At 38.9% G+C, this 27,942-nt stretch overlaps 6 protein-coding genes across 6 annotated transcripts; 3 read left to right on the forward strand and 3 right to left on the reverse strand.

Moving 5' to 3' along the window:
• Positions 1-1,026: 1,026 nt before the first annotated feature.
• Positions 1,027-1,933, forward strand: AK88_01880 (uncharacterized protein; the record flags this gene model as incomplete). Its single annotated transcript, XM_012479515.1, has 5 exons — positions 1,027-1,086; positions 1,237-1,339; positions 1,484-1,582; positions 1,718-1,773; positions 1,868-1,933. The coding sequence occupies 5 exons, from the start codon at positions 1,027-1,029 to the stop codon at positions 1,931-1,933; spliced, it is 384 nt and encodes a 127-aa protein (XP_012334938.1).
• Positions 1,934-3,045: 1,112 nt separating this feature from the next.
• AK88_01881 (uncharacterized protein) lies at positions 3,046-5,812 on the reverse strand (the record flags this gene model as incomplete). Its single annotated transcript, XM_012479516.1, has 9 exons — positions 3,046-3,552; positions 3,696-3,761; positions 3,946-3,996; positions 4,116-4,246; positions 4,348-4,423; positions 4,837-4,945; positions 5,094-5,185; positions 5,332-5,444; positions 5,719-5,812. The coding sequence occupies 9 exons, from the start codon at positions 5,810-5,812 to the stop codon at positions 3,046-3,048; spliced, it is 1,239 nt and encodes a 412-aa protein (XP_012334939.1).
• A 1,931-nt stretch (positions 5,813-7,743) lies between these two features.
• Positions 7,744-10,248, forward strand: AK88_01882 (uncharacterized protein; the record flags this gene model as incomplete). Its single annotated transcript, XM_012479517.1, has 1 exon — positions 7,744-10,248. The coding sequence occupies one exon, from the start codon at positions 7,744-7,746 to the stop codon at positions 10,246-10,248; it is 2,505 nt and encodes an 834-aa protein (XP_012334940.1).
• Positions 10,249-10,963: 715 nt separating this feature from the next.
• On the reverse strand, positions 10,964-11,414 carry AK88_01883 (thioredoxin; the record flags this gene model as incomplete). Its single annotated transcript, XM_012479518.1, has 2 exons — positions 10,964-11,250; positions 11,387-11,414. The coding sequence occupies 2 exons, from the start codon at positions 11,412-11,414 to the stop codon at positions 10,964-10,966; spliced, it is 315 nt and encodes a 104-aa protein (XP_012334941.1).
• Positions 11,415-14,147: 2,733 nt separating this feature from the next.
• On the reverse strand, positions 14,148-16,031 carry AK88_01884 (uncharacterized protein; the record flags this gene model as incomplete). The annotated part of the gene is made up of 1 exon (XM_012479519.1): positions 14,148-16,031. The coding sequence occupies one exon, from the start codon at positions 16,029-16,031 to the stop codon at positions 14,148-14,150; it is 1,884 nt and encodes a 627-aa protein (XP_012334942.1).
• Positions 16,032-18,491: 2,460 nt separating this feature from the next.
• AK88_01885 (uncharacterized protein) lies at positions 18,492-27,623 on the forward strand (the record flags this gene model as incomplete). The annotated part of the gene is made up of 1 exon (XM_012479520.1): positions 18,492-27,623. The coding sequence occupies one exon, from the start codon at positions 18,492-18,494 to the stop codon at positions 27,621-27,623; it is 9,132 nt and encodes a 3,043-aa protein (XP_012334943.1).
• Between the last annotated feature and the right edge of the window lie 319 nt (positions 27,624-27,942).

Below are 27,942 nucleotides of genomic sequence, written 5' to 3' on the forward strand. Positions count from 1 at the left end.
TTGCATACACCCAATAAAAGAATATCGTGCGCGCGAAAAAGGAAATGTGGATGATAAGGCACGCATGTAGATAATAGCCCCTCCACATTACATATTGCTTTCTGAATTAGAGGAAATATAAAATTTTAAATAAGCCATATACCTTTCTCAGTGCCCCTCAATTATAAAGCACGGAATGGGAACAACATATATACACTCTGCAGCGTTACATTATAAAGAAGTAAACACTCACCAATAAATTTTTATCCTTTGCTTGGTGTAAAAAAAAAATATATATATAAAACTAAGCAACTAAAAATTGCCTTTCACTGTTTTTTTCGCAAAAATGCACATGTACATCATTCCAGGTAGCAAACTGCGTACAGCGTATTATGAAGGGGCAAAATAAAGTAAAATAAGATAAACAATAGTTGTAGGACTTCATTTAAAATTGTGCAAATTAATCGTACTGCATAGGGCAGAATAAAACTGCTAAACCCTTTGCATTCCACTCTGTTGACTGTAAAAAAGAACAATTGTTTAGACGAACAGTGACACACATAGAGCAGTAGGTCCATGTGCGTTTCCATGATGTACTTCTGAACATTTTTTTTTTTTTTTAAATAGCGCACAAAAAAAATTACAACTTCGCGAGAAAGGATAATAATTTCGTAATATTCCGCATGCTGTGTTCTAATTTTATGTGTCGACTTTGCGCATCATTTATATTTTTTTTTATTATTCCAAATGGAAGCATAGAAAGTTTCACCTTAAAAAGGATAGCTCCACTTTGTATGAAAACCCGCCATGTAAGCAAATTCATACAGCACTTATAAACACGTTTGTTTGGCGAAAAAGTTTGCATCCTGTTTTCATTCCCATCAGTATGCAAAATTAGGGATTCATTTTGTTTACCCTAAAATGTGAAAGTTCATGGATTTAGCCCGTCTGCACAAATACATGCTTTCATTACGCACGCACAGACATATTTATGTATACACATGTGCCCACATTGCATGTACGCAGTTGCAAGCACATCAGAAGAGTATGAAATTTTTGCTAAACAACCTTTTGAGGAAAATGCCGAAAAGTGTATCCAAAGAAACGGTTAAGATGAAAAAAAAGAGGACAACACTGAAGAGGTCCTTTTGCATACCGAAGTTTAGTGGCAACTGTCCTTAAAAATATTTCTTTTTTTTTTTTTTTTTTTTTCCTCTCTGAATATGTTATGTACCCCTTTTTGTTCTGACTGTTCAGGCACACAATGTAACTGCAAATCTCCCCAGTTATATAAAAAAAAAAGATGAAAATTTTTTAATAAGTCTGCGTGTTAAGCCCAATGCAAAGAACACATCCATATGTAATTATTACACAAAACAATGCTGGCCAAAGGAGTGCGTGTCCAGCTAGAAATTGCGCTTACGCAGCTGTATATGGGTGACACTTCCTTAAGCATATACCTAAGTTTCATGCCGGTTTGTTTCTTTTACTCGTTCCATTCCAGATTTTAACTCGGATAGAGAAGTGCTGAATATTAATATACAAGAGCAGCCAATAAACAACCAGTCCAATATCGCCATCATAGGTTACTTCTCCGACATCCGTAAGTGCAATATTGCGACGGTGTAGCATTCTGCGTAAAACGCACACGCGGTTACGCTGCTACACTGTTACGCCGTTTTAAGCTTATTTATTTTTATTATTTTTTCTTTTCTTCCCCTGCGTCGCACACATTCAGTGGATTTGAAAAAGAGAGACATATCCATCGTTTCGGGGCTGAAGTCAAGGGACAAAGTAAGAGCGAAATGGCATGAACAAGTGCCAAGTGCGCTGTCTGTACAGTTACTGTTCTGCTTATACAATTAAAACAACTCCCTCAATCTCGTAGGTTTTAATGGTTTCAAATATCTCCCTGGATGACTTAAATAGCAAAATTGCCGAAAATGTTGAGTGACATTTGCAATGTTTTTTTTTTTTTTTTTTTTTTAACCACTGTGGAGTAAAATATCCGCAAAAATGACACACCGCAATTAGCTTATGATACTATTGTTTTGTTTTATTATTTTTTCTTTCTTTTTTTGTGCCTTTAATATTTAAAACCTTTGCTCTTTTTTTTTTTTTGCACAAATACTTGGGCATATATGCTCAATCGGGTGCAACAAATTTGTAACACACAGACCAACGGCAAACATATCCACACATGTAGAACCGATATGTCCAACAGAAAAAATGTGCTTTTTTGAAGTTCATATCATTTAATTGACAAAAAAAAAAAAGAAAAAAAAAAGGTACTTCCACCTTTTTGTAAGTACATATAATCTCAAAAGGATTAAGCACACTTTTCTTGGACGGAATTAGACCAGGAGCACGTGGCTACATCTGTGCTGGAAAAGCAACAACCGCTGATTTTTCATTGAGGTAATTTACTGTCGACAACCGCTTTACACTTAAACACGAACTACAAGAACAGCGTGAAACAAACGTTACAATGTTGTATGCATTCAATAGTGCACATTTTAAAATGCGTATTAATGTTTTTTTTTTTTTTAATAAATAATTCTGTAACTATAAAAAAATATCAAAAAAAAAAAAAAAGGATAGGTGTACATAAACACATAGTAAAGCTTTCCACGCCCGGAGCTTTAAAAAAAAACAAAAAAACATTATTATCATAATTCTTTTATGTAATCCGCATGAAGTTTCCCCTAATCGGCACAACACACACGGTATGCCTAACAGGCATAACATGAGTAACACGCGTAACACCTGTCCGCTCGAACTCCGCGCTGGTTCATTTTCGCACATCTCGCCGAGCTCGTCGCTGAGTGGACTGTTTTTCTTTTTTACTACATTATTCTATGCTTTGGGTGAGGCTCTACTTACTAGATAATGAGAACCTCATACTACGGAGCGCACAGGTACAATTACATGCGGGTTCACACGCACATGCAGATATGCACAAAAATATACACACATACACACATGAACACAAAAATATATGAACATACGCAGGGACATACTTACACACAAAGAAACGGATTAAGAAGTGACCAAACTGGAGTAGACCTACTTATTCGTAATTCTCTTCTTCGCGCTAGATATGACGGATTCTTGACTCTTGTACATTGAGTCCTTATCAGCTACTTGCTTCTTCCCGTCATCCGCAACATTACTCTTGTCCGTAATTTCCTGGTACTTGACCATCGTTTTAAATTCCCCTTTGATTAAAGAACAACTTACTATTGCCAATATACAGGCAGGCACGAGATACAACAAAGCAGGTTGTGCATGCTCGAAATAAAAGAGCATACAATATGTCACTACCAACCCTAGTTGATAGAAAACCGAAATGGTAAAGAAATAATATTTCTTAAAGTTCTCATGAATGGATATGTCGCTAAACATTTTTTTGAAATTCCCTTTGTGTATCTTATTTCTATGTAGATAATAGTCGAAACGTAAACACAGTGATATTACAATACCGGGGATGATGATGTCCCCTAATCCTAGCATGCTGTAATGTACTGGGTCTTTCGACACTGGGAAAAGGAGTTTTACGGGTGCTTCGAATGACTACGGGGGATGGGAGAAAAAAAAAAAATAGGCAATTGGCGACAAGTACACTACACCTCATGCGCGTGTCCACACCGTTATAACATGTAGTTTATCAGTTATGCTAGAACAAATGGCGTGTTTATTTTTTTTTTCTTCCTTACCTTCGCAACGGTCACCATGACGTCGTTTCCAAAAACCCAGAATATGTCATACACGAAGAGTCCGGACTGTTCGGAAAGGAACGCAGAGGGGGAGGAGGAAAAAAATGGGAATATAATAAAGTGTATAAAAATGTTGATGGATGGGTATATATTAACGTGGACAGCTTTCCGCAAACAGATGCAATCACGGCGGTAACAACACGGGGAGGTTTGCAAACAGGAGAAACCACTTTTATTCCTTCACACGTACTAGTAGCAGGAATCCAATTAAAAAGTTACTCAGGATGACTAGCGATATGGCCTTTAAAAGGGGAAACGGGGGAAAAGATTGTTTTTTTTTAATATTTGTTTTCATGTACACCAAAAAATGGTAAATAATTCCAACAGCAAAGTCACATTTTCAAAACAGAAATATCTTACTTGGAAACAAAAGGACACCGCTAACACATTGTGGGTGATAAAGTCTTTATAAAAAATCCATCTCCCACCGATGCAGAAGCAAAGCAGGAAGGTGATTATTTCTCCCTTGTTTGTGTTGAACATAACGGGCTCTGAACGGACGAAAAGGTGATAAATGCAGGTTTGTGAGTGTGTAATTTCTTTTATATAGGGAAAACAACAGGCATTCCTTTTTTGTTTCCTCAGTAATTACCCTTCGAAATAAATGCCGGCATTTTAAAGGTCTTAACATATTCGTCCTTTTTGAAAAACTTAGGAAACGCAGGTTCCTAAAAAAAGAGGAAAGGGGGTACCCCCGCGGGAGTGTGTTTTAACAGTACAGTTACATTATTCGTAAATGTGCATCTTCCAAATGGGGCATTTCCCCCCCTAGCTGTCACTCTTTTGCTCAGAGCATGTGATCTCTCATTTGGGGTATGTTCACCCGTTTGCAAAGCATTTCATAAAGAAAACTTTGCGAACACAAAAATGAAATGGAATGAAATAATTCGCCTCATGAACTTTGCCACATTGTGCACACCATTTGGTGTAACTGGACTCATCTTGTTTTTCCCTTCTATGTTTGTTGTCCCTCTTGGGCACTTTAGGGCCATTCGAAGAACAACGGTGGATAATTATCTCGTGCGGCAAGACAAATTCTTATATGAGTCTCATTTACATATGCACCAAAAGGGATACTTACCAAAAGGTTAGCACAGGCCCCTTGTAGTGAGAAAATTCCTGCTAGGGTTAGGTAAACCGTCAAAAGCATATTCACATAGTACGGGTCTAAAAACTTGTACGCAAAATACCTGAAGAGGAGATAAGGGGAGGCAGAGAGAAATAAGAAACATATGTACATCACCGTACTTTTTGCGTTATCACTTTTTGTTCGCGTAGCAGTCATCTTGGCATTGTTATATGCCTGCCGTCGTGTCGGTTTTGTGCTTCATTCCTTACAGCGTTAACAAGGCTCCGGAGCCGATAATGGGGAACATAATCGCATCGTAGGCTGTAATATTATCGGCCTTCTTATTCTTGTCTTCAACTTGCTGTAGTGGGATGTAATAACGTGGAATTAAACAATGATGAGTGCAACACATGGGAAATAAAGGCTTCAATTATAAAATGAGTTTAATGGTTTTGTGTCTTTCCAGTTCGTTTTCAAAATTATGCATTTCTTCCCTATAGGACGTACCTCTAATTGCTTCAAACTGTCATGGCTCCCAATATATATGGTGATAAATGTGTACAAAAACATTTGAGCCATCAAAGGGATAACAATAAACTTCGAGAGCACGATCGTTAGGACTATCCAGGTTGAGGGGGGGAAAAAAAGAAATGTCACAGTGGAGAACTCACTAATACGTGCAATACGAATGAAGCTAAACCATGCAGCCCAGTTTCTCTCTGCATAGGAAATCTGCGTTGTCCTATTTCCACGTAACTAGTTCGGGAAATTCTCAAATGAACACATTTTGCATACACGTTAGAAACACAGCATGATGAGCCTTTGAGCTCAGATAGCATCAGCGCAAATGTCCATACTATGCTCCATATTCTAAAAGTTTTTTTCCACACTTACGTATTATAACATAGCTCGAATAATAAAGTATGGAATATCCCATTTTGTCGTTCTTCATTTTTTTATTCTTACTAATCAGCTTAAGTAAATTCATGTAGCCCAACGAAGTTTTATAATTTTCACAAAACAAAATTAGGTTTTCGTATATTCTTAGCGCCTTTGTCAACTTTGCGCAGTTTCATTAATTTTTTGTTATTTTCCACGTTTTGACGCCTTTGGGTTTTGGATCTTTTCCGTTTTGGTGCTTTGGGGTTTTCGTTTTCGTACTTCAGCGCTTTTGTATTATCGCTTTTTCACATTCGTTGTTCCGTCCGTCGTTCGTCCGTTCGTCATTCGTTCGTTCGTCGTTTGTACGTTCGTTGTTTGTTCACTTGTGATTCGTTCGCTTGGCGTTCGTTTTGTTTTTTTACCCTGTTTATGGCCTTTGCGCCTTTTTTCTTTTTTTTTTTTTTTTTTTTTTTCTCTCCTTTTAAGGTACGCAATGTATCAGTATTACTTTACTAAATTTCACAAAACGTTTCTCAATATGCGGAATTACCCTTTATAATTTTTTTAACGCAAAAATGGAGGTGACAAAAATTTCTTTATGGGGCATACCAAAACATGTAACAGGCCGTATGCACAAAAGTATATGCATGTGTGTTCATGCGCGCTGGGACGCATATTTTACATCGGTACATTTCCGTACGTTTCCTGCGTTTGCGTAATACATTCACGTGCATACAAACAGCCAGTACACTTGTGAACTTGGCGAATTTTTGTGCATCCTGTATTCAGTGCCTAATTATTTGTACAACATGTTCGCGCAATGGTTACCTGCTCGCCCTTCTTTTAGCCATAAAAGTTGAGTGCAATTGATCTACTCTGATGTAATTTTTGCTGCGGCGATTTTTATTTTTTGGTTTTCGCTTTTGCTGTATTCTGGTTATGTTATGTCACTTTTGTCATTTTTAGTGGTATCTTCTTATTTTCGCTTTTTTTTGTGGGGAGAGGTAAACTTGGCAAAACATACCGAATAACTTGCAAAATGATGTTCATGAATTACCTAGGGAAAAGGGAAAAAAAAAAAAAAAAAAAAAAAAAAAACAAGCGGGTTTGCACAATATGCTCACACGCACACATATGTATACGTACACGTAACACCATTTTTGAGTTAACTCCCCTACCTCAGGTTTGCTTCTGGAGTTTCCAAAAACATGACAGTTCAAGTATGGTGTGTCCTCCGCACAGGTGTGGGCCTTATAGACATTTTTTTTTTTTTTTCAACTTATGGCGCTGTTCTCATCTTTTCCGCTTACACTTTTGCTATTCATCATGTTGTTCCTCATTTTTTCCCATCACGTTCCACTTTGTTTTGCATTTTTACACCGTCCGTGTGCCTTCCCTTTTGAAATCATCTTAAGTACGACGAACCAGCAAAACAGATGAATACGTTTTCTTATTTGTCTTAACCAAACAATTTGCTAATTAAAAAAATATTTCAAAATATTGTAGAAATTTCATTCTGCATTCGGGCACAATTTCCCTCATCATAATTTGCTGTAACACATAGCTTATCAGCATTTTACTTTGTTCTAATTAAAATTTGTTTGTAACGCTTCGGCCTAACTCAGCGAGCGTTATTTGTGTTCTTATGGAGTGTCGCCCTTACGTAAAGTATTGGTCCCACAGCGGTTATTCACATGACTGTTGCCGTTTTGGTGTTCCTATCTACAATTGAAAGACAAAGCGGCAATAAACTCCTCACCCGCATATTCGATCACACCATTGTATGAACTTCTTAACATTGAAAAAAAGAACATTCGAAATAAAGTTTAACCGTTTTGCAGTAAATTCATTTATCCAATTCGCTGGATTGGGGACCTTTTTTGATAGTGCGAAAGGTTCCACATTGTGCATGTGGGTTATACATATCTGTATGGGAGAACACAGGTTGAAATAACAGCCCCTATGTTGATAGCCCAAATCGGTAATTAGACTGCACCCCTTGAGCAATCACCACCACACTGCATAAAAAGGAACACCATGGAAATGCCGCGTTACTGTGAGAATGACTACATGCGAAATCTCCCAATGGATGGGGAAACCAATATTCACTCAACGCATAGGGAAAGTGACAAATGCGATCCGGCATGTGAAAATGCGATGGGTGAAATTGCCTTGGGAGGTTCTTTCAAAAAGATGAGGTTGGTTGGAAGCCCACTCAAAGGGGAACATTTCGACATAGCGCACTTTGCAGCTCGTCAAACGGAGAAAAGGAAGAATGAACATTTAAAAGAGGCAAATAATGAGATTAGAAGAGACCTAGCGTATAACCAAAGTGATCATGTCCCCAAGAGTCCACAGTACTACCAATACTGTTCAGGTTTAGAGACGCCTCATGAAAAAGAGGGAACAAATACTCTTAAAGACATGCACCAGACGCTTTTGTTCTCAAACCAAGGCACCCTCTCAGGCAAGTTGCCCCAAAAAGATCAATCAGGCGGGAGGCCGAATTGTCCAATGGGTACAACGAACAAATATGAAGCGAGTTATCAAATGAACCCAATGGAAAACATGAGCAAAAAGTGTTTAATCGATAACTGTCCAAAGGATGAAGCTTCCGATTTTGAAAAAAGTACAGAATATAATTCAGCACAAAATATTTTAAGCTCATTTGAAAATGGTGTATATGTTGATTCGGAGCAGACCTTGCCCATGGAGGGTACTAATAGCGACGCGTACATCACGAAAGGAGCGTTAAATAGTATGAGCACTATAAGCTATAATCACTACGATAATCCTACAAAGCGAGAAGACCCTGGACTTGTACATAGTGGTACGCACATTTTTTCTGACAAAAGGGAGCCGCTTGCCCATGATAAAGAAAAACTGTTAATGTTCCAACTAAAGGGAAATAATACACACCTGTCGAATGCGTCGAGCATGCGCTGCACACGCAGCCAGAACGCTGCAAGTATTGGGGGTCATACAATTTGGCAACAGCAGCCACGAGATGAGAAGACTACTTATTACAATTACAAAGTAAAGGGGGAGGCTGAAATGTGTGATGCTTGGAAGGGATATGAAAATTACGGGCCATATGTGACAAGCGCAAATATAAAAACTGATTCGCAGAAACACCATCCTGTTAATAGCAGCTTAGCAGATTGCCCAAACGGTGACTTGCTATGCGTGAATGAGGCAACCATGGGAAGCGCAAATATTAACAAGGGTTCTCAGCATGTCTTGAACAACTCCGTTTTGTCAAATGGATATATGGTCCATGATGAGGATCCCCAGAAAATGGTCTCCATATCGAACAACATTATGACGAGTAATTCAGCATGGAAGGAACACGAAGCTCAGAACGGTGCTTTTATTCAAATCGGAGCATATACCCCGATGGACCATATTAAAAAGATAAAAGAGGTCCAACCAAAAGGTTTCATTAGCCCAAATTACACAACGTGCGCCATGACCAGATCGAACTTGTGCGAACATCCTGCTGATCTCATTTCTGACAACACATATTATTATAACAACCATGTGAATGGCATGTTTTTGAATGGTGGACCAGATGCGTACGGAGTGAGACAAAGTAAAGGCTGCTTTCTTCATGTTGACCGGTCGTGGGACGCCGACACGCACCCTTGCAAGAATGGCTCGTCACACGAGATGGGAACGCCCAGGGTATTCACTGTTCCAATTGAGCACAGTACATCTCAGAGAGCCGCCTTTAATGGACAAGACGAACAGAATATTAGCCCAACTAGGTCTACTCAAAAAATGAACCACACACGTGGAATTTTCGAAAGCAGCCCTGAACACACGAGCGGGAAGAACTACCTTAGCACATTTGTACAGAACGACTACGAAGTGGACGAAATTAAAAGCTGCATTCCAGAACGCCCTTTATATGGCAACCAAAATTATGATGTGCCCAAAATTATTCAAGGGATAACGACCAAACAGAATAACGGAATTGTGTCCGAGTGTAATCAAGACACCATCATCGAATATAATAATAAGTGGCGATTAGTGAAGGGAAAGCAATTCGCCATAAACCAGGTGGATAATTTTAAATCAGTGGAAGATTCGGCAACGTATTTTCAAAGCTATTTAACTGAACAGAACGAAAATACAAAAAGGATGCTTTCGAGAATTAATTTTAATTCCTTGACTGGAAAATTTAGCATAAATTCTTTAGGCGATGATGATGGTCACAATGTTAGGCAGCTCAGCAAAGTGTATGATTATAAAGATACATTGCGCTCCTATCCCGCCTACTATGGCATATCCCAACATATGCACTGTAGCACAAAGGAAGCATTAAAATGTGAGGAGAATAAAGGAAGGGCAATTTCCCCAAATGATAATCCTAGTGATTGTACAAATGTGCATGAACAAATGCGGAAGAAAAAATCGGTTGGGAAAAAACCAAACCTTGCCTTATGTGGTGCTGGTGGTGGTGATTATCAGCTAAAGAACCGAATTCAAGCTTTTGTGTCCCAAAAAATGAGCGATTACTTTAACGTAAATTTTGTGTAAACAGCCTGGGCAGTGCTAGCATATATCGGGTTATTCTTTTTAAATGTTTTTTATCATTCGCGTTTGGGTGTTATAAGCGTGTAAACACTCGTTTGGCCCCTTTTTCAAATTGGGCAATTTTTAATTTTATTCACCTTTTGTTTTGTAGCGGTTTTTCATTTAAAGCCCTTGTCTCACCCCCAGTTTATTCGTTAATTACGCGTGCTCAGTTAAGAGAAGTGTTCACACTATGTGCAAGTATAAGGACACACATGTATGCGTGTAACGTATATACACACGTGTGCAATTTTTCTTATTTGCTTTCCATATGCGGAATTTAAAAAAAAAAAAATGCTTCTTTTGTATACATCCACATACCGATTATGCCTTCACACGGAGAGGTGGAGTACTCCTTTTGCATAGAGAGATATCCCCCCCTGTGCCCTCATATGTGTTGCATTTTTCTGTCATCTTGTTGCACATTAACAAAAAGAGACTAATGTCGAGAGTATGCACATAAGGGTAAGCACGGCAAAAGTTTATTTTTGTAACTTCTCACATGTGACAAGTCGAAAGGAGGGGTGTATGTCGCACATTTACAAAAAAAAAGATGGCCTTCCAATTTATCTGACATGGGTAACGAACTGAAGCACACTGGTGAAAGCACTATATTTTTTTTTTCTCATTGTTCTCTTCCATCGCTCCATCCATCCACGCGTCAGTCAGCTTCTATGCCCTAAGCGGCGTACTTCTCAATGAGCTGCTTCAGCGCCGTGTCGTTGGCCCCTAGCAATGTATCGACGACACTTCCATTTTTGTACACCTTAAAGGTTGGCATGGACGTTATGTTTTCCTTCTCTGTGACCTCGGACACCTCATCCACATCGACTTTTATAAAGACCATCTTGGTGTACTTCTTCGAGCATTCTTCATAAAAAGGTGCTATTCTTTTGCAGGGTCCACACCACTCAGCAAAAAAGTCCACAATGACTAACTCGTTCTGAGAAAGGATTGCATCGAAATCTGTGCCAAAGGGAAAAAATGGGTGTGAGCAGATATGTTTCTCGTGCAGAGGCTCTACAAGCGTGTACGTTTGCTCATAGGAGAATGGCATCCACATGCGCACGTCAATATATACAGGCGCGCGTAAATTTCTCACCCGCTTGACTTCCAACAATCTTCACCATTTTCACGATTGGGGGGGGCAGGAAATATGAAGTAGAATAAAAGTATATATATGTACGTCACAGAGAGAAAGTCAAAATCTGGTAAGGAACAGCTTGGGAAAATGAGTCAATAAAATTTACAGGTACTTATATATACATTTTAACATGTAAAGGGATATGTAAATTCATCAGTATGGTACAGCATTATTGTTAAATTTTTTTTTTTTTCATGGAAAATTTGCGATTGCATGCTTTTAAAATTTTGCTTTTTTTGTGCAAAAAAAAAAAAAAAAAAAAAAAAAAAAAAAAAAACGCACTCATTTGTGTACTTGAAAGTATACATATGTATATACATATTCACATGCACGTATTTATGTTTATTTCCCTTTTGCGTTCGCGCATGCCCCCTTGTGTGCTGTGGAGAAATAAATTTTCTAAAGGAAGCGCAAGGGAGAGCAAAGGGTACATAGCTTCACTTTTCTTCTATTCTCGCCTGTTCTCTTGTTTTTATTTTATTATTTTTTTTCCATGTTGGCTTATTCATTCGCTATCGCCTTTGCTGCAAAGCCATCCGCCGTGAATCACCTGTTTTTTATGTCACAAAATGGTCCTGGAAGTAAGGTCCCACAAAAGGAAGTCTCATGACCTTTGCGCCATTCGAAGGATAGTTTCAAAAATGAAAGGGGAATGAAAACGGAAAAAGCAACATCCGAAGAGGTACTTCCCGTGCGTTTCTCCCTACGTAATGTGGCCTGAAAAAGTGAACACACAAAAATGGCAAGGTTGGAGCAGATTCTCCCGACGAGCGTACCATGGATGTGTACGTAACAGTACATTCGTAGGGCATGCCCGCCTGGTTGCGCAGGAACATGTACACACGTCTGTGTCTACGCATGCGCGTTGCAAGTGCGCGTAGATGAATGACCCAGGGAATCCTCAGGGAAGAACTCCCGGCCTGTTAGAACCTCCCCAATACACGTACGCCGAACTTGCTCAATTACGAGAAAACCATGCAAGCTAAAGATGGTTCTGTTAAAGGAACTGCTAAACGCTTGCAGGTGCAATTTTCGCAGGAAAAATATATCCAAAGGGGAACATGCATAAGGATATATTTCCTTTGAACACTGTCTCCCCATATTTGTCTTAACAGCATTCCACGGCATTCCAAAAAAAGTCTGTACCATCACCCCTCCCTGCCCCCGCCTTACCTCAAGCGTAAGCTCCTATGAAGCTCTGTAAAAATGTGAGTCATGTTAATATAATACCTAAATGGAGGTGTATAAAGAGATAAGGATCCATTTCGGCTATGAACAAATTTAGAGTGTTCATTCAGCTTAACATTTTTCTCGTTTATCCCTCCTATCCAAAACCGACTGAGCATTTTACACTCAGTGAGGTGAATCCCTAATGTGTTTTATTTTTGTTATCCAATGGGAACTTAGGTCTGTACGTTTCCAGACGGTATTCTGTTAAATTGGGAGAAATGTGCAGCCACGGGCACAACGTTGATTTATCCGCAGTGGCAGATGCGCCGAATTATGTGAGAGACAGTAGCCCATTGTTTTGGGGTCCCCATTGGGAGCAGTAGACAACAAGATTCTCAACAGATACACACACCCGCAGGTGCATACTACTGAAACTAGTAAGCAGCGCATTGTTTGCAAAAGTCAGCATTAGGGCAAGCTTAATGGAGAGGTAACTACAGTCATATAGTTCCATTTTGCAATCTCACTTTCCTTCAAGTTACCTCTTTTTTTGAAAAAACAAAGAAAAAATATGCCTAATTATTATTTATTTATGAGTAAAAGAGTTTTTCTCTTTTTTGTAAAGTATTAAGAGGGGGAGAGATAAATTATTATCACTGGAGTTGTCTGAATTAAAAATGTGTTTCACTAGAGGGGATATTCCTGGTGATGTAAAAAGAAAAAAAAAAAAAAAAAAGATGCACCTCCAGATAAATTGTCTCCTCTCAAGGGGGGACCCCCTCTAGGGATTACATTGTTGCAATATTATCAAGGAGCCACTGGCCCTCGTTCCTCCATATCTCCCCTTTTACGCATAATCACGTATGCGCATTGTGCAGACGCAAATAATACTTGCGCTAAACCGTCATACATGAGAAGGGGTACATTCACGTGCCCAATTAGCATGCACATGCAGATAGGCAGGAATACATGTATGTATGATGATAGGCAAGCAGGAAGACCAACAGACGCGCATACCCTGCAATCAAATTTGATTGTCGAACTTACACACCGTGAAAAATAAAAAAAATAGGATAAGGGAAAAAAAAAAAAAAAAAATTTACTCACAGCAGCAGGGTTGCCCGTAAACCCATGATATGCTTGTGCAATATCTGCACCAGTCCCCCATATACACACACGGGGTCTGCGGCGCATCTGTACATATATGTACACGCGTACAAGCACATTCACATGCACATGCATATATTCGGATTTGTGCTCACATGTACAGCGTACAGAATGGACTGCGCCCACTTGTGTGCAGGTGTGTGGGGAAGGGAGAACACTTGCGCTTGGTTGCTCTGTCCGTTGGCTCGTCTTCCTCGAACGCGTCTTCACGCATGTTGGCAGCTCACATCTTGGCATCTGACATTTTGGCGCTGACAACTTGGCCGTTTCACGGGGAAATGCCAGGCACCTTCCGCATAGGTACACATGAACACACGTTGGTGAGCAAGTGATCTTATGGGTAGATACCTCGTTGCGGACGTCACTCATTCTCATGTCTGAACTACATAGCAAACGCTACGATTTCCTTGGAGACCCCGTCAAAGGTGCCCTGCGAAATGTACTTCTTCTCATGAAGGTAATTCAAAATTTTACGAAATTCTTCTGGGTACTTTGGAATATCCAGCACAATGTCCTTAAGTGAGTTCATGACCTCCATGACTCCCCCCTCAACATTTTTTTCAGTGATAAAAGTTCTGCTCATCAAATAATCGACCAATTTGAAAGACATATTCAAGTCATTGTTAATATCAACATTCAATACGAATATCTTCTTAACGACGTAATTGCACAAATCATGATAGTGGGGTAGAAATTCATCGATGTGTAAATAAAATTCTTGTTCATCTATGTAAGAATAAAAGTACTCTAATAAAGTGTTATTAATTTTTCTTTTTAATTTCATTTTTTCATACGTATCATCTTCATCCCACATGTAATTAATATTGTTCAAGTTCAATTTTTTCTTGTTATGAATTCGTTGTTGCGTTTTGTTACAAATCATCATGCCAGTCATGCCACCAATGTGTAGTTTGTATATATCACTTAGAAAGGCTGGATAAAGTACGTCATCATATATACATCTGAGCAAAAATTTACACACCATTTCCTTTGCATGTGGGAAGTCAATTTCGTAGTCGTCGATGTAGCCTATAATTCTTATGAAGGCTATAATAATGTCATTCTTAAAATAGTAAGTTTCGCATAAATTGTCCAGCAAGTAGGAGATGTACTTTCGGCATATATTATTTTTACTAAAGGACTCTATAATACTTATCCTTATGAACTCATAATGAAACAAAGGGTTTGTGCTGTTTAAAAATTCGATGACCTCATTTGTGTCTCCATCGTTGAAGAAGTCCATTAGAAAGTCCCTTGACTTTTGCTTAAATTCTTTTTTTTCTTTCTGCATTTGCTTCATGTTTAGGTCCAGCACCCACAGCACCGTGTCCTTCCACATTTCGTCCTTCAGCTTCTTTTTCTCTTCTACATTTTCGAGATTCTGCGCGTACAAGTGGTTCTCATCCAGCTTGTTGGACACTACTCCGTTTGTTGCCAGGGCCCCATTTGTTGAAATCGTTCCATTTGTTGAAAGCGCTCCATTTTTTGATAGCGCTCCATTTGTCGATAGCGCTCCATTTGTCGATAGCGCTCCATTTGTCGATAGCGTGCCATTTGTGCAGACCATCCCGTTGGTGCAGCCCACCTTGTCCACTGCGTGTTCACTATCCTTCGAGCTCTGTGAGGCCAATTCCTTTTCATCCCAGCTGTCCAAATTCAACGAGTCAAAAAAGCCAGTGGGCAATTTCAAAATGTAATTCTTGTCTATCACATTGTCCAGTGTACTAAATCTAATGTACTTTAAAAAAACTTCGTAACACAAAGGGCAGTCCAGCTTAATGTCGTCCAAGCTTAGCAAAACTTTTTCAAACGCTCTATGCACTTGTTCTGGGGTAATCAACTTGGTGATGTTTAAAACATTTAGCAAACAAGACACATTAATTTGGCATTCATCTTCCTTATCGAAAGACTTTTTAATCAGCTGCAAAACTAAAAAGTCGTTATACTTCTTCACATTTAATTCTTTTAAGTCTTCAATAAATTCTTGAAAATTGAAGCTAACAAAAAAGTTGTTAATCAGCGTGTCGCATTTTTTTTCGAAATCTTCAAATGACAAAATATTCATATCTTCGAACATTTTGGTTTTCATCTCACACACCTTCTGTGAGTATTCTATTTCCTCTTTGTTGACAACCGTGTAGAAGCAGTTTTCATCTTCTATTTCGCTATCGTATATGGGGTCGTTCATGTCAACGTACTTTTTCGTGAGGAACATTTGGTCCTTCAGCAGGTTCAGCTTCTTGCTCTTTCGCTTGTTGGACAACATTTTGGTACGTCCGTTGTGCACGTTTTGCCTATGTGATAAGGTACCTACTTCTGCGTTCACCAATGGGGCAACAAAACCACACGTTTCGCAGTGAAAAAAAAAAAAAAAAATGGACTGCAGGTTCCTTGGGGCAATCCCTCTCTGTGTAAATAAATTTTCCTATCCACGCGCACGTGTTCGTACATACGTCGCGTATGTATCTCAGCGTGTGTGTGTGCAGGGTTATAAAAACGTTGAGGTCGTCAAACGCCAAGGGGAAAACAAAAAAGCAAAAGATAATAAAAAGAAAATGAAATGAAAACGAATATTATAAAACTGGTAGCAAACGCTCGTAGAAACCTTAAAAAAAAAAAAAATAAATAAATAAAAAAACTTCTACCGTTTTGAAAAATATTTTCCACTGTAACAATATGCTAGTTTTCCTCTTTTTTTTTTTTTTTTTCCTTTTCTACATATAATTACAACTGCGTCCCTTTGGCCAATTATAATTATTTTTTTTCAATTCTGCCAGCTGCTGTAACGTACAATTTGAGAATTATTGAATTTAATTCTATTAATCTGATGTGGGTCCGGCAGATACATACACCTAGCATATGTACATATGGAGGTCAAGCGTGTACGTATATATACGTGTGAGGTTCAACTTGATTTAAATCTTTAAGTGCTCGTTTTCCAGATGCTCACTTGTACATACATGCTTTCGTATACAAACACCTATATGTACAATTCCGTGTGTCACTTCAATTTTGGAAGAATTTTTTTTTTTTTTTTTTTTTTGTTTTTTGGGAAAACATGAAAAGCCATAAGTCCTTCTTAATGCTAATGAACATGTCTGACATCACCGCTTGCTTTTTTTGGAAATAAATGGAAATAATTAAGGGGCGTCTGGGGGAATATTATACAAATCTGGATCCAAGAAGTTACATCATACCTTTTATGCTTCTTAAATATCTATATATCCTTTTTTTCCACTCCTTATGGGAATAATGAAATGCGGGAATAGCGCTAAATAAAGCTTAAGAAATTATCTTTATCTCCTAAGGAAGCTTTACTCGTCAGCTTGTGGGTTAAGGGGGCGTGGCTTCGTGCGTGTTTTGCAATGCAAGGTAATATGCTTACATAGAAGGGGGAAATCCTTTCTGTTTCTGTGCTCGTAAAATAGTTTACTTAACAATAGTACATTTTTACCAAACAGATGTGGCATTAAAATGGAAACCAAAACTTGGTCAGCTAAATTAATACTATCGAGTGATGGGTTCTTTTTTATTAAAGTGATACTACGGTTTAGTTCATGCGTGACTGAATATACATATATATTTTTTCTCTCACTGGTTATTTTTCGCGCCTCCTTTTTTTTCAGGATCCCGCAAGCGGCAATTTGCTGGAGGCCCATGATGCCGACCAGGCAAACGCGCAAAGGCACGTAGGTGCGTACGTGCATAGGTTATGCGCGCATACGCTTTCGCGGCATTTAGTTCTGTATATGCACCGCCATTGCAGTGCCCCCCCCCCGTTTTTTCGCGCTACAAATCGTGGCTGACAAGATATTTTCTCATTAGGTAAAACGAAAGCGAAAAAAAAAAAAAAAAAAAAAGAGTAATATGAGCAAAAAAGATCCCTTTTCGTAGATCACCGTTTTCGCACGCACACGTGTCACAACAATCTGAACTACACGGCTTCAAGCGCATGCGCGGTAGAGCATATTTGTATGATCACCCCCATAACGCGCTTACCAAAAGGAATACGCATATGTTAACATAAAGCATACACGCATAAAGGCCTGTTATTTTTACCGACACGAGGTGCCTCGTAGTTTTCTTCCCATGTGCTCTCATCAGAAAGGGTTTCCATCGGGGGAGACTCAATCAAGTGTATGATCGAGATTAAGGCAAGGTGAAAAAAAAAAACATTCTGAAAAAATGGAAAGAAAAACAGATCCCCCTGTTCCCTATTTGGCACACTACTTTTTACCAACTGTTTCCAGAAAGCCCTAAAAAAAAAAAAATAAATAAATATTATGTAAAAGCAATACAATGCAATGGTGATAAAATACATATGTTTACACCATGTGTGTGGCTTATTGTGCATGTTTGGCGTTATTTGGATCTCTTTTTTTTTTTTGTGAATAAATGGATGCCTTCCTCCTATTTGAGCTTCCTTTTAGTTTATTATTATTATTTTTTTTGTGGCTATTTTTTCCGTAAGCCCAAAGGAGGGTCATTGCACAACAGAGGATTGTGCATCCCACTTGGGTGCTCTTTCAACAGTGCAACTGGTTTTTCTTTTCGGGTCATCCACCTCGGGGAAACCCCATCCATATGGTGAATTTCCAACGACGAAACTTGCCTCCGTTTGTCGAGTCCGAACAGAGTAATTCCCATGAATTAGTGCCCCTGCGTACATGTGTGTCTGAATTTTTCCGTTAAGGACAACACATATAGGGCGAGGGCGTACACGAAAATGTTATGTTTGGATAAAGAGGATGAGATAAAATTTTCCAAAAAAGTCTACTCGCCGCGAAATAATCAGGAGCGGAGCAAATCCCCCATTAGTGGGGGTGCAGCCGACAAGAGGGTGCACCTCCGTAATGTGCAGCATGGACAGCATGGATATCATGGGCAAAATGGCCCAAGTGATCCCAGTGGTCTCAGTGGCCCAAATAGCAAGCTACTCGCCGGAAGCGCCCCGAGCAACAGCACCAACGAAACATTCACTGATGAAGTAATATACATAAACACCAGCTCGTGCAATTCGTTCGTCTACATAATCACGAAAATTTGCTTGTATGTGTTTGATAATTACGATTTTTCCTTCGTTACTTTATACGCTTTGAAACATCACAATGTTGAAAAGTACGGGCACCACAACAAGGTGGTTTTGTCACCCATTGATAACACTATATATATAGTTAGCACAAATTTGAAATATGTGTATGCGTACAATATATCGAACAAAAATGACGTTGTTATGTTGGATTATGAAAAGAATGCACACTCGATAAATATTTTGGAATATTCTGATGATGACTCGAGCGAAAATGAAAATGAATATTATGCTTACATCACCTATATTAAGAAAAAGTATAGGAAAAAAAAAATACATAAATATGTGTGTATAAAGCTCTTAACTGTTCTGTACCTCCCCATTCCCTCCAATTGCTTGATGATAACGAAAAGTAACATTTTATTTTTTTCTTACAACACGGATGAAATATTTATTTCGGAAAATGTGAAATCTGTCTTGGCTGCCACCTCGCGTCATAACAGTGCGGCGCCTCAAAGAAACGTTATTCCCAACGTGGGAGCAAATGACACACATAACAAGAAATTGCTTTCAAACGCAGACGGGGCCGACAGGAACAATAGTGTTAACATGGTTGTTATTAACACACACATTGTAAGCCTTAAGGGAATTTATTTTAGGAGAAAATCCAGGGGGGGCAACAGATTCTCAAGAATAACTAAAGAGGAAAATAATAAAATGTGCAGTGGGAACCAAGTCTGTGCAGATACCAAGCACATTTTAGGTCTTCTCCAACGAATCAGTCAAAAAAAAAAAGTGGCCAAAAAAACTGGTCGTGTATATTATTCCCCTAAAAAAGGGTGGAAAGTTAGGGTTCGCGTGGGGAAATTTCCAGCCGTTCAACATGTCCAGGCGTACTGCAACCATCTCAGACGCGGCTTGTTTCCATCGCGCGGGGGTTACACGGCAATACGTAAGAGGAGGAAAAAAAAAAGGAGAAACAATAATGTTAATCGATGCGGTGATGGCAGTGCCAGTTGCATGAAGCGACATCCGGACTGGAGGATCTGCAAACCCACCTACCTGCATAGCGTCAATCGAGAAAACAACCTGTACAAGTTTATAAAGAGCAAAAAAGTCGGCATAACAAATAAACACATGAGAAGAATCGCCAAAGAAGGAATAGTAAAGGTAGAATTTAGCGAGCACAACGATTATGTGTTACTACTAACTCGCGAGGGAGATTTTTACATTTTCTCCTTTTTTCATCATTTTTTCAATGTTCCGAAAAGTGAGTCCTGTTACCATTCTGGGAGGAATGTCCACGCTCGATTCTTCAACGGGGTGAGCATGGCAAACAGAGAAGGTCCAAAAATGCAAAAAACAAAAATGCAGAAAGGGAGTCAGCAAACAAGTAGTCCTAACCAATGCAGAAGTGCTGTATATAACAAAGCTGATGTTACACACAATGAAGAACTAACAATATCTCATAATGAAATCCAATACCGCCATAACGATGTAAGGAAGAGAAAACAAAAACCGGTTATTGGCATTTACGTGGGTTCCTGTATAATAGACGTAAGTATGAACATTTACAGAAAAATGATTTTAGTAATAACACAAGATTTGATCATAAAAGCATATGGGACATATCCATACGTGTGCAAACACACTTTCCAAAAAAGCATATTTAAAATAGACACATTTAATGCGTGGTGCAATTCACACCATTACTATAACTTCCTGCTGTGGAACAAGCAACATAATTTTTTTCTCATCTCTGTAAATCAAAACAGTTATTACATTTTTAACACAAATGGAACTTTGTACTATTCGATGAAGCAGGACTCTTCCTCCCCGCATGAATCAAACGAAAATGTGGATTACCTAGAAAATAATCATCAGGATGGTTTACCTCCACCTGGCGTAGTCTGTCCAGATGGTGTTCCTCCCAAGAGAAGCACAAAACATAGGTCCACATTCATGAGCAATCGATTGTGCAACCGTAAACAAAATAGCATAAAAGACGCACATGTAAACATATCCTTCGTCTTTAATGATTTCAAACTTTTTCATGCTTTTGGGAAAGACGAAAGGCATCATTACATCAAAGTAAAAAATGTTTTGTACCTAAATGACATATATAGTAATAACAAGACATTTCATTATAATAGTAATTACTACACAAATGAGAAGAATCAGAAGGTATACATTGGATTAAATAAAATTGTCATGTTTGATACGAACATCAATAATTTTAATTTGAGTAATCATGAAAAGAATGTTCTGAATATACAGGAAATTATAACTCCTTTTAAGTACGTGAAGAAGTGCTACTCAAACTTTAGCAATAAGTACATGCTAATCATTTCTAAGTCCATCTGCATTTACAGCTTTCAAAAAAAAGCCTTTTCATATTTTCTTGATGATTATCTCAAATTTTTTTTTCACAACTATCCAGCGGGGTGGTTGTTTGATGATATTTTTTTTGTCACATGTTTGCACAACAAATATGATGAAAATAATTTTCGGCATTTCAAAAAGGACGATTTGGGCACAGGCAGGGGCAGCATATTTTTCAGGAGGGCTATGACTGGTGAGGGTAACATGAGCTTCGAGTTATTCAGCATGGACTACGGGACTGCGGAGGTTCGAATTGCTCCCGATGGGGGGGGAGAAGCAAACGGAGAGCATGAATCGGATGAAGCGGAGGTCGGGGAGGACGCAGAAGGAGAGGAAGAAGCAGATGGAGAGAGCGAATCGTTCGAGTCGTTCGAATCAGACAGATCATCTAGATCGTCCAAATCGAAGGCGAGCGCAGCCCCATCTCTCGAAGATCCCCCGAGGGGCAAAGACATCCACGAGAAAATGGAGATCCCCAAAGAGAACAAAGATCAGCGCGCTGTGGAGGAATCGAAGTTGCTAAACTATCTCTTCAACATCAACCATAACGAATCGGACATGTACTACAAATACTTTGAGGAATATTTTAACAACAACAAGGGGAACATATACTCCAAGCCTTTCTCCGTGTTTTACAATAATTTCTTCCTGAAGGAAGATGAAAACGTGTTTTCAGGCGCTTATCTGATGGAACAGCGCAGGGGGCAGGACGTAACCCTTGTTGGGGAGAACCATCCGCACGGACACGTCCCCTTTGAACATGCTGAAAAAGGGTCAAGTGGTGAACAAAACTTACCCTGCGCTGCAGAACCATACGATGATGAAACAACGGACCTTGCACATAACTACTACAGAGAGTTGCAAAGGAAATTGAGTGCTTCCACAGAATGGAGCGCAAATGTGGATAACGCAGAAGAGACACACGATGTTAGCGATGGGAAAAAACACCACAGCAGTGAAAACCAGAACGGGGAGAGCAGTTTTTCATACGAAAGTAGCTCTTCCTTACACAGTAATGCAAGTGTGCCTGAAGGCGGAGGATTAAGAAGTACTTTAAAAAAAACAAATGACAAAAGATATAGTTCCCATTATGGCATCCCCCTTTATGATAACACACACAAAGCTAAAGTGAAAATAAATCAAAAAAAAAAAAGCGAGCAGGACTATGTAACTAAACTGACACGCTTGTATGAAGAAATTATTAGCAAAAATAATTTCTATTATATCATATATCTTTATAACATACATAATGCCCTGCGGTTTAACAGCTACACATTGTCCATAAAGCTGTTGTATAGGCCTATATTGACCCATGTTTACTACGACAAAAGTTTCCCATTCGAAGAAGAAGATGGAGAAAGCAGGGGGGAGATGAACACAAATTCCAACGAGTCAACCTCGGCAAATATGTCCACAATAAACCACATGAGCAGTGGAAGGTTTCTAATAGTGCTGGACGCATTTTACAATTTATTGTGCTTTAAAATTAGTAAAGTAAAAAGCAAAGATGGAGATAAGCAGGAATATTTTTTAAAATCGGAAAACATTTTTATTTTGCCTCTAAATAGGGACAATAAATTTATCGAGCCAAGATGCTTTTACACACTTTTCGATATCTTCCATTATGTGTTTCTTAATTATGACAATTCTGTTTACTTTCTCCATATTTATGTAGACAGCAACAATTGTTACGATTTTGAATTCACTCGAACTTTCAATAACAGAGTAGATTATATTGAAGTTGTAAAGGGGCACAATTACTTGAATTACTACGCCCTGCCAGGCCCAATAAAATATATGTGGCCCCCTCCAAGCTATTATACTTATTTGTTGTACTACTACATGGTTTACGTATTGTATGGCATTAATCGGACATGCAAGAAGCAGAAACGTGGAAATTTTACAAACCAAATTGCTGCAAAGGTGAAGAGGGGAACGGTGAATGGTGAGGGGAAAATAAATGCAAATAATAAGACACAGAATACGGAAAATGCCCCAATGATAGGATCATTAGACGGATCAGCAGAACCATCTGCGGGAAATGCTATCCAATTTGAGGAATTCGAAAAGTACCAATCATGCGAGCGTTCAGTCGAGGCATCCTCTTTTGACTTCTTCACGCTGAGCCAATCAGAGGGCAGCAAACCAAACGAGAAGTTCCAATTATTTGAGAGCATTTTCAAGGATAAGTTAAATAAACACTCAGAAAATTATAAAAGCCTGGTTCGATTAAAAAGAAAAATGAAATGTGTAGACTTGAACCGATGGGAAGCATCCAAAAAGGAAGCGCTTTTTCACCTTAGCAATTCTAGGCATCTTATAAATAGTGCCTCTTTATGTGACAGGCCTGTGTTGCGGGGAGACAAAGCAAACGAAAAGTATATGGACAGGGATAATCACTTCGGAAAAGCTGGCAAAACGTGCAAAGGGCGTTCCAGGTGCAACGGGCATAGCACATTGCTGAATAATTTTATCCTTTCAGTAATTCCTCATATAGCACACCATGGAAACAGAATTGCAAATAAACTCAACAAGACTGTTCTGAAGTACAGCTTCTATTCCATTATAGAGGAGCTCGAGAATAAGGAGAAATCGTGCTATGTCTATCTGAGTAGCAACAACAAGATGAGCGTAATAAGTGTGAGCAAGTGTCGTGATCAATTTTGCCTCCTAAACGCATTAAAAAATGACCCTCTTTTTGGCAGCCACAGATATGTCAATTGCCCGCTAGTGATTTATCGGCATGTAGGATTATCCCGTTTTGCAGATGACAACAATTCCCACTTGCATCACACGGTGCACAACATGGGATTGTGCATACACATCGTGTGCAGCCAAATATGGAAAAGAGAAAAAAAAATGACGTTACCTATCAAGGGGGAGACAAATACATCAGGGATGGCAGAAGGACAGGCCAAGTTGGAAGAAATTGGAAGAAACAAACGGAACACAAATAATGCCAATTCGTCTCCATCCCCGTCGTCATACGACATAATAAGCTTCAAAATAAACAGCTACATTAACACCATTTTATTTAAATATTTCAAACTGTACAGTGATGCATACTCTTACAAGAATGGGAAGTATCAACCGATGTATGACTCAAAATGGAGAAAAAAAAAACTTGGAGGAATCATCATTAACATTATAACGAAGTACGTCACTTGGAACATGTTCGCTACGAACATTTTGGAAATGGTTTTGTATAAATCTCTTAACAAGCTGAACGACCTCTACGTTGCGTCATATAAAGTTATTTATAACTATGTCACAAGAATGAGTAATTCTCCATACTATGACAGGTTTACTCGAAAGGGCAGAGACGATACCATTTTGAATATATCCGCTGCGGTATTATACTCCCTCTTCTTGTCCAAGCGATACAAAGAGAGGGGCACTATGAGCAGGTTAGACGATGCCCTGTTTCGTCGAGTGTTTGGTGTGAACCATTCCCATCTGGATGAAGAACCGTATTTGCGCGATTATAGGACAGGAACGGAGGGAACGAAGCGGAAAGATGGAGAGAAGGAAAACAGAGAGGCGGTAAAATCGAACGAAAAAGTAAAGAAAAAATTCATTTCATTTCTCAACGAAATGGGCGCAAATGTGTCACCGAGCGACGCGTCCAAAAATGACCTTCTGAAGGCAGGTGTAAAGGATGAGCGCGTTTACTGCTCGGTTCTGCATTTGTTGAGGCTGACAAAGGCGGCGGATGCGTGCACAGCAGAGTCTGCAGGAGCGACCGAAGTTGCTGCCCACGAGGGATCACCCCACATATTATGTAACAACGCGACTGGCGGTAGAATTCCCCCTTTCGACGTCAACACTGATTACGCGTACAAAATAAACTGCAACGTGTACTACGCTGGCCTATACCTGCTGTGTGTGCTGAGGAGGAGGCAAGTCTTCCACCTCATGCTTCTCCTAAAAATGATGCGAAAGTTTTGCAAATTTCACATCGCAGAGGTTGTTATCAACATTATAAGGAAGATGGATCCCTACGTCAGCGCCATCCTGATGTATGCCCTGGGCAATTATATGCCTCACGATTTTATGCAACTTTGTTTACCAAACCAGAGGTACAACATCTGCTCCTTATTCATCATTAATGTACAGAACTATCTAGGGATATACAACGTTCGGAAATTTTATTGCATGTACTTTCTCTGTATGAGTCTCAGAAATAATATTAAGTATGCAGAGGACCTTATCAATTTCATGTCCATACTTTTTTATACTCTATTTGAAACAAAAGGGACAGACTACCCATTTCATTGCAACTATTTTGGATTGGACGAAACAACAAAAAGAAAAATTATGGAGAACGCCTTAATAGAAATGCACAGCACTTGTGCCAACCACAACAATTTCCTCTTCCTCCTTGTGTGCGCAGACTGTTTTAACAATATCAAATTGGGGAATGCAGATGGGATGGGTCTGTTCCAATTTTTACTAGGAAGTTCCAACACCGGTGACGCTATGCTGAGCAGAACAAGTCGCGCCTCAGAGAATGGCAGCAATAATCAGAACAATCATTACATACACGATGAAGAGGCACTGCACACAGAGGGAAGAAATAGACTGTCCCTGAAAATAAAAACCTTCGCTTTCAAAAAATTCCAAATGAACAAAATTGTCTGCGAGTTTTTTTACAACCAGGATATGATAGTGTTTTTGTTAAACAATATTGATTCGTTCTCTAAGCTGCACACGTGTAATATCTCCGTCTTGGGGTGCGCACCCAATCAGAGGGGACTCCCTGCTTCAACACCAGAAGACGAACAAAGTGTGGACCTCGCAGAAGTGAAAAACATCTACATCAGGTTTATTCTTCTCGTGCAAAACATAGTGTGCTATTACATTTACAACATGCTGTGGTTCGAACTCTATTACTTTGTCACGGGCCTAAAGGTGGACGTTCTCTCCTTTTTCTCACATTCATATTTTTTCAAGTCGAATTTGTTCCAGAACGTGTTTTGGGGCATATGCCCCGTCGATGTTTCCCTACATCGCTACACTGATTGGGAGTTTCATTTTGTAAATTTAGAAAACTCACGAACGATGCCACATGGTCCTGAATCAACCCATATGGGTAGCCCCATGTGGGAAGAACAGACGGGACCCGTTAAGCATACCTACGAGGACAACCATCGTATGGGAAAAGAAAACTATGGGGATTGTAAAAAAAGCAAAGAAAACAAAGGAAATGGTCCTAAGATAAACCCCCCCAGCGGTAGTAATAAAGACCATCGTGAGGTAGAACACCCCAGTGGGGAAAAACTCCAGGGAGACGGTGACGGACAAGCACGTGTACCACAAAACATGTCCAGCACTTTCAAAGAGAACTATCAAGAATACACGAAATATATTAACCATATGAAAATGCTTGGAACAATTTTTAACAAATTGGAAAAAGAAAACCAAGTTATTAATAAATCTTTTTCACAGCATGGATCACAAAAGTGCTTTCTCATCGATATATATAAATCTTTTAAGAGCCATTTTAATATAAGCTTCTGGGAGACGAAGAAGGAACACCTCAAAAGGATGGACACGTGCAGCGTGAGCGAAGAATACATGCGCAATGTGTCCAAGACGGAAATACAAAATGAAAAAAACAAGTATTGCAGCAATTTATATTCATACAATATATACAATAAACTTACAAATTACACTTTTCTAGAAACACATTTGGCCCCATCTGTTTATAAATATATACCTATTTACAACACGTTAAAATATTTGTACTATTTTTTTCGTGTGTGTAATGTGAAGAATACGGAATACTCCAAGAAGTATTTAAAATATAAAATTAAGAAAAGAATTTATAATTATATTTGTTCCACTATTGTTGATCTTAAAGAGAATGCAAAGTGTGATGATAAAAATGTTGGACAGAAAAAAAAAAAAAATAATAAAATTTCATTTATTGAAACTTGCTGCATTCACAAAAATGACATGATATGGTTTTTATTAAGAATTTTTTTATTGTTAAAATTGCCCATTCATGCTTTGGCCCTAACGTTGTATTGCAAAAATTACGTGATGCTGAACATTTTGATGAGCATATTTCCCCATCTGTACCACATTGTCAACTACATTTTAAATATGAATGGCACCCATTTTTTATATAAGAAAAAGGAACAAAGTGCGAAAAGGCAAAACGGAACCAACGTAAAACATGAATCGAGTGAAAATGTTAATTTTATCTTAACCAGTGAAGAATTCAATAGGAAGCTTTGCGAGTACTGTTATGAGCATATTCTCCACTACAAGCGGAAAAGCATAACGCCTTTTTCAAAAAAAATGTGTCAAAAAATTTATGGAAAAAAAATCTCAGACGGGGAGGACATCTCCAGTATGTATGACCATTATATGTCATGCGAATGTTTGAACAATTTAATTTTCTTGAGGAAGAAGTTGTCTGATTTGAGAAGAAGCATATGAGTTATAGACCTTCACCCGTCAAGTAAATATTTCGCTTGACGTAAAATTCCTTTTCCGCGTCAATTACATAATTGTTTGTGTGTACGCCTCTCATGGGTGATACGCGTTCCCACGCGTTTGTCTATTTTTTTTGTCAACAGTGGCCTAAGCGGTGTACTATTTGTGTCCTTGTATTTGCTACCCCTCTTTTATTAGCAGTGTAGACACCACTCCCCGATGTGGCTCTACGTTGGTGTCCTTTTTTTTTTTTTTTTGTTGTTGTGTTGCTAAACAGTGCCCATCATATGATCACTCTGACCATGAGCTAACGAGGGAAAAG

The sequence above is a fragment of the Plasmodium fragile genome (assembly GCF_000956335.1).
Source record: "Plasmodium fragile strain nilgiri unplaced genomic scaffold supercont1.17, whole genome shotgun sequence".
Classification (NCBI taxonomy): Eukaryota; Apicomplexa; class Aconoidasida; order Haemosporida; family Plasmodiidae; genus Plasmodium; species Plasmodium fragile.